This window comes from Nylanderia fulva, unplaced genomic scaffold (genome assembly GCF_048542155.1).
Source record: "Nylanderia fulva isolate GAGA-0341 unplaced genomic scaffold, ASM4854215v1 Scaffold258, whole genome shotgun sequence".
Taxonomy (NCBI): Eukaryota; Metazoa; Arthropoda; class Insecta; order Hymenoptera; family Formicidae; genus Nylanderia; species Nylanderia fulva.
Window position 1 is genome coordinate 55,081 of NW_028190323.1, and position 7,011 is coordinate 62,091.

The 7,011-nt window shown below is 45.9% G+C and overlaps 2 protein-coding genes across 2 annotated transcripts; both read right to left on the reverse strand.

Moving 5' to 3' along the window:
- Nucleotides 1-326: 326 nt before the first annotated feature.
- Nucleotides 327-980, reverse strand: LOC114929451 (uncharacterized). Its single transcript, XM_029300999.2, has one exon. It carries the CDS (start codon nt 978-980, stop codon nt 327-329), a length of 654 nt encoding a protein of 217 aa, XP_029156832.2.
- A 447-nt stretch (nt 981-1,427) lies between these two features.
- On the reverse strand, nt 1,428-3,359 carry LOC114929450 (uncharacterized). The gene has a single exon (XM_029300998.2). It carries the CDS (start codon nt 3,357-3,359, stop codon nt 1,428-1,430), a length of 1,932 nt encoding a protein of 643 aa, XP_029156831.2.
- Between the last annotated feature and the right edge of the window lie 3,652 nt (nt 3,360-7,011).

Consider the following 7,011-nt stretch of genomic DNA (forward strand, 5'->3'; position numbering starts at 1 on the left):
ACACATGACTCTTTTGTATTACGAACGCGAAGTCGGCGCGAAAACAACAAAAAGGTGCGCAAATAAGAACGCGGAGGACAGTATCCATAGAATTTAACTCGATAACATTTACAGACAATATTTGCTTGACGTTCGAATTTACCGTTCGTGACTTTACTAAATTTTAGAAGCAAATATTACTAAACATGACGATACAACGTGATCTTAAAATGGATATAATTTTATTACATTATTGTGTCGAAACATTCCGCCCGCCTTGTCTACTCGTAGTAGACAAAGTATCGAATTAAGATATACGAGCGGTTAGCGCAGAGTATTTGTCTAGTCTATTGATTTTCGATCGGCAGCAAACACAATTTCACTATAGGTCTCTTAAAACTTGAGGTAGCTGTTTTCACTGTGGCGACTCGAATAAGTCCGTCGACTCCAGGGTGCACGTCAGTAATGCGTGCGAGAGGCCACTTAGTTGGAGGAAATCGTTCGTCCTTGTTTAGAACGAGAGCGCCTTTTCGAAAGGCATCTTGAGGTCGATATTGTTTCGAGGTAGTCTGTAGCTGCTGTAAATATTCTGACGACCATCGTTGCCAGAATGATTCCTTCATACATTGCAATAGTTGCCAACGTGACAACCGGTTTTGAGGTACCTCTTGAAGCGAAGGTTCCGGCACGGTAGCGAGAGTGGACCCGACGAGAAAGTGCCCAGGCGTGAGAGCGGTAGGGTCCGACGGATCATCTGAGAGTGCAGTGAGCGGGCGAAAGTTCAGAATCGCCTCGATTTGCACTAAGAGCGTTGTCAGTTCTTCATAGGTGAGGCGAGCGTCGCCGAGAACTCGCCGCAAGTGAAATTTGACGGATTTCACCCCAGCTTCCCATTTTCCTCCAAAATGGGGGGCGGAGGGTGGATTAAAACTCCACTTCACTCCGTCATTTGCGAGAATGTTAGCGATGTGAGCCCACTCGCGAGAAGATGCCGTGAACATCCGTTTGAGTTCTGCGTCGGCACCGATCAAATTCGTGCCACAATCACTAGTCAGAGTAGAGCATATGCCTCGCCGTCCGGTAAATCGCCTGAACGCCGCTAGAAAGCCGTCCGTAGAATAGTCAGTCGCGACTTCCAGATGTATCGCAGACGTACTGAAACAAACGAAAATGATGAAATATCCCTTGTACGTTCTGCAGCCTCGTCCGCGAAAAGTTTTGAGAGTCAGTGGCCCGGCATAATCGACTCCAGAGTTGAAGAACGGTCGGCGCGGAACGACTCGTGATGCTGGAAGCTGTCCTACAGCTTGGTGACCAGTAGTAGCACGATGACGAGCACAAATCACGCACTTGTGGATGAATGCTCTGATAGGAACGCGACCGCCGATAATCCAAAACCTTTGACGAATCGATAATAACGTTAACTGCGGTCCGCCGTGGAGAGTCTTTCAATGATGATAATCCATCACGAGAATGGATAAGCGACATTTTCGAGGTAAGATCAGAGGATGTTTTTCTTCTGGATCTAGTTGTGACCGGAATAAACGGCCGCGTAAACGCAAAAGTCCTTCGCTGTCGCGGAATGGCGTTAGACGATAGAGAGAGCTCGAGGTTGAGAGTGATCGTTGGCTCTTCAAGGTTTTGATTTCGGATGAGAAGTACATTTGCTGCGTGAGTTTAACCCACAGCATTAGCGCTGATTCTAACTCTTCGACGGTGAGAGGCTCGTGAGATGAGCGTGATGCGACAGATTTCCGAAAGAGTTGAAGAGCACGCTTGACCCAGGCGGTAGTTCTGATGAGGGTCGTCAGCGATGAGTATCGATCGAGCATCGAAAGTTTATGTTCATGATTTTCCAATGCAGTTGTACACTGCGGAGGCCGTTCTTCAAGGTTGTCCGTAGACTCGAGAATCGGAATTGAAGACGGCCAAGATGTCGAATGCGTATGTAACCAATGAGGACCGGTCCACCAGAGTTCGTTTTGTTGAAGACGTTGAGGAGTCACGCCTTGTGATGCTAGATCAGCGGGATTCTCCTTCCCGGAGACGTGATGCCATCTAGAGTTTGAGAGCTCTTGAATAAAGGAGACACGATTCCGTACGAAGTCTTTCCACCGGGATGGATGACTTTTGATCCACGTAAGAGCGACCGTCGAATCGGTCCAGAGATGGGTTGGCGCGGTTTGTAGTTCAAGCACTTCGCGAATTTTGAGAACTTGACGCACGAGCAGCACTGCGGCTGAGAGTTCGAGACGCGGTATAGTCATTCGTTTGAGAGGGGCAACTTTAGTCTTTGAGCAAATGAGTTTTATTTGAGCGTCGTCGATGTCACTGAGAACGCGGAGATAAACGACCGCGGCGAGTGCACTTTGAGATGCGTCCGCGAAACCGTGCACTTCCACGGCGAGATTCGAAGCACTTGTTCCAAACCAACGCGAGATAGCGAGACGAGAGATGCATGTGAGTTGAGCGACGTAGCTTGTCCATCGTGACTTTAAATCTTCCGGGAGTTCGTCGTCCCAGTCGAGACGTATGGCCCACAGTTCTTGCATGAACAGCTTTGCGGTAACTGTGATAGGCGTAATCCATCCGAGTGGATCAAACATGCGTGCGATAAGCGATAGCACTGAGCGTTTTGTAACGCGATTTTTCGAGATCGTGAGCGACGGCGGAGAAAACACGAAACTGTCTGATTGGCGTTCCCAACGCACACCGAGAGTATGATGTATCGCACTGTCGTTGACCGAGAGCGTAGGAGATGTTTCGCGATCGCAGGCAGGGATATCGTCGAGCAGATTTGAGTCGTTAGCGATCCATTTTCGGAGCGTAAAGCCGCCCGCCGTGAGAGTGGTTCTTAGTTGCGAGATTTTTTCTTTCGCCTGAGAGATGCTTTCGTCGCCGGAGAGAATATCATCGACGTATGTGTCGCGACGAAGAGTTTCGGAAGCGTGAGGGCGAGTCGAATCGTAATCGAGAGCGAGTTGCCGTAAACAGCGTAGCGCGAGATATGGAGCACACGCGAGGCCGTACGTTACGGTACACAATGCATATTCTTGAGGCCTTTCGTCGAGAGAGTCCCGCCAAAGAATTTTCTGTAACGGCCAATCATCCTCGTCCACGCGAATCTGCCGATACATTTTCTCGATATCGGCCGCGAACACGTATCGATGCCGTCGCCAACGGATGAGGATGTCCGCGAGATCCGTTTGTAGTTTCGGCCCAACAAGGAGACACTCATTTAACGACAAGCCGAGATTTGTTTTTTGCGATCCGTTAAACACGACGCGCAGTTTTGTTGTCGTGCTAGTTTCACGCGTAACACCGTGATGCGGTAGAAAAAACTCGCGAGATTGAGCGCGGTTTGATGCGACGGGACGCATGTGATCGAGAGAACGATACTCACGTAAAAAGTCGATATACTGGATTTTGAGCGATGGATTCGATTCGAATCGTTTTTCTATGCGATACTGCGACCGACCACTGGTCGCGATCCGCAGAGGTCCCCTACAGTCGAAACAGGCAAAGAAACTATTCCAGATGATCCGGAAGGTGAGTCGACAGCGATCGCAAGTGATCTAAATACCCAGAACTGATACATACCAGGTGAGCGACTGATGAGCATCTCTGCGTATTCAGCAAGGTGACCCATGGTCAACAAGGTCCCCAGAGAGATCCCAGCACATCCGGGACGATAGTCGCCTAAAAGATGTAAATATGTATATAGTATAATTACAGTCGTAGATTTAAGTTAAGCGATCGCGTCCATGCGTTTTTTGTTATTTTATTTACAAAGCATTTGGAAGAGTGCTTGCAACGAATTCACACTTGCAGTAAGACAGTAAGTCAAGAACTGCGTTAATTAAATCTCCAACGCAAATGTCCAAATAAGGCGTAATCGCAAGATGCGATAGAGGTGCGCTGGAACCATGATCACTAGTCCAGATCATTAAGTAATCAGATACAAGTGTGAACCCGGAGCAAACGACTCTCCAAAGCCAGTTTTAGTTTTCATTAATTTTTAGTTACCGAAAAGTCAAGCGATGACTTTGGACGCCTAATTATAAGTCGTAATATAAAAACACAAAAACAGCAAATAAAAACTAAACCTTAAATTGTCTCAGCGGACATCCGAGAGATCAAAGGTCGAGATAGGGTTCCCGATGACCTGGAACCCCATAACCTATAAAAACTTGAATCTTTGTTCAAACGTAAAGGACCTAGGGATAGAACAGCATCCCAAGTCAATTTGGGGACATACGCCCAGAAAGACAAGATGAGATGTTAAGATACACATGATCTATATCGGATGCACGCTGAGCCAAACACAAAAAAATAAATATTCTAAAATATATCAGTTAACCCAATATATATTCTCTTAGTTAAATTAAGTATATAACCGATAGGCTAATATTAAGGTCGAATAAACGAGACTCCCGAATGTTGAGACATTATCGTTACGTTTGTTTACCTGTAAAAAGTTATTTACGTTTATTGGCATTTTTAGTTAAACATTCGAGACATTCGTTTATTCCTAAACAAACTTGTGGTGGCAATATTTTAATAATAATTTATTTTTAGTTGTTTACGGAACACCCACAAGAATAACGTACGTCATTATTTATTTTATAAATTATTTAGCATGTTTATGCGATAGTGAACCGATCCCGAACATCAGGACACGATAAAAGAGCGATAACCAAAAATTGGTTAAATAGGAACTCTTGTCGAACGCACCTTACACCGATAAAATACGAAATAGGAACTCTCGCTGAACACGCGCTACACTGCCGCGCAGCGATTCGCGCTGAGCCCAGCAGGTGGGGCGCCGCTCCGCGATTGGCCGGCGGGCCAAGGTAGGGCAAGCGGGAGGCGCACTATAAAAGTCGGGAGCGAACATCACTCGACACAGTCGGCACGGTACGGACTCGATCGCACAGTCAGACGTAGTCTGCACGGTTCGAAGACAGTCGTACTTACGGAAGCGTAGACTTTGTTTTACGCGTATCGTGATTCGGGATAACGCGAGTGGCAGTCGTGTGAATACCGTTATTAGGCGAGTAGCATCTTTGCGTGCGAAAGTTGTGCGACTTGTCCGGGACAATACCGTCTCGTTAATTTCGTTCGATCAGTGTATTCGCGTGCAACTGCTAGACGAGCCACGGCGAATCTAGTCCGCGATAAAGTCACAATCGTTACGAGACCGTTCAACGAATGCGCAAACTAATAGGCGGCATAACGCTTGTCGCAAGCGAACTGATCGCGAGTGTTTGTGAACGGTAAAATTTACCGTCGTGCGGAAATCAAGCGAGTGTAATCCGTAGCCATTGTACAGAGTTCAAGCGTAGGACGCTATTGAATAAACGTTCGTAGTGAAACCTGAAAAAACGTGATCTGTTACTTACCTACGTATCCGCATCCCACGTCGTATCTCCTTCGGGTGTGAATCCGTTCCTAGGGCGTAGAAATAGTCCGTCGGTATCCTGAAATCAAAGGAGTGAAAGCAATTAGTCAAGTTCCTGCGAATTTTCATTGTTCGCACTCTCCTGACGCAACATCGACCTGCGTCGCAGCAGCGGCCATCTTCAAAGGACGGCGCGGCATACATCAAGGACGGCTCGAGCCTGGCGGCATCACCGAGCGTACCTACATCAAAGGGACACTTTGGCTACTTCCACCTTCTTACTTGTTGAGGTTAAAGTAAGTGGCGACCATCAAAGGTGAAAGCGGGACGTCTGTTGGCTGGTAAGTCGGAAGGAGGGCCTCTTCTCTCACAACGTTCGGTCACAGTGAAATAGCGCTCGTCGCAACGTCGCCGTTAGTATTGCCTGATCATTAGCCCGTGGTTTTCGGTACTTCGAAATCCATAAACCCCACGTGGCGACCGTGACAGCCGTCAAACGGATTTTGACGGTCCTTTTGGATAGAATCTGCAATCTTCGGATACGAGCCACGAGGGTCCATAAACCCCACGTGGCGACCGTGACAGCCGTCAAACGGATTTTGACGGTCCTTTTGGATAGAATCTGCAATCTTCGGATACGAGCCACGAGGGTCCATAAACCCCACGTGGCGACCGTGACAGCCGTCAAACGGATTTTGACGGTCCTTTTGGATAGAATCTGTAATCTTCGGATACGAGCCACGAGGGTCCATAAACCCCACGTGGTGACCGTGACAGCCGTCAAACGTATTTTGACAGTCCTTTTGGATAGAATATGCAATCTGCGGATAAAATCCCCGCACGATGACTGTGACAGCCATCGAAAATAAATCCGAAACGTTCCGATAAGATTGAAATAAAGTCACGTACGGTTACCAAATACATCAAAGGTAAACCGAGCGCATAACACGTCAATAGGATAGGGCTTGCAAACACGAGTCAAATTAAAATCTATTCGCGAAAATAAAAACTAAAGTTACGCAAAGAACGTGAAAATTATGTAGCGTCAGTAACATACCGCGACAATAAATATTTGATCGAAAAATCATTAAACTATTAACGCGTATAATTCTTATCATAAGTATCTCGCATTTTCAAATTAGATTAAATTCGAAATGAAAATATATTTGATCGAAAAATCACTAAACTATTATCGCGTATAATTCTTTAACAAAAGTATCGCGAATTTTCAAAGTAGATTAAATTCGAAACGAAAATATGTTTGATCGAAAAATCACTAAACTAATATCGCGTTTAATTCTTTAACAAAAGTATCGCGAATTTTCAAAGTAGATTAAATTCAAAACGAAAATATGTTTGATCGAAAAATCATAAAACTATTTAAATTGTTTTTCGTATAGATTAAATTCGAAACGAACAAACAGAGAGTTAGTCACCCTGGCCTGAAACGGTGGTGCATCGAATACAAATCGTTTCGTGCGAAGATAAATATCCGAAACGATCGCGAACAGACAAATTCGCATCCGACGGCAAACGTTCGTGAAAGTTAAGTCCGAAACGAACCGAAATTAATAAAACCGCCGTCAATTTATTGATTCATAAAGTTTTCTCGTGAATTATAAGACGCGTAT

Excerpts from the sequence above, each read along its gene's own strand:
- LOC114929451 (XM_029300999.2), bottom strand. The coding sequence starts at position 980 with ATGTTCACGGCATCTTCTCGCGAGTGGGCTCACATCGCTAACATTCTC.
- LOC114929450 (XM_029300998.2), bottom strand. The coding sequence starts at position 3,359 with ATGCGTCCCGTCGCATCAAACCGCGCTCAATCTCGCGAGTTTTTTCTA.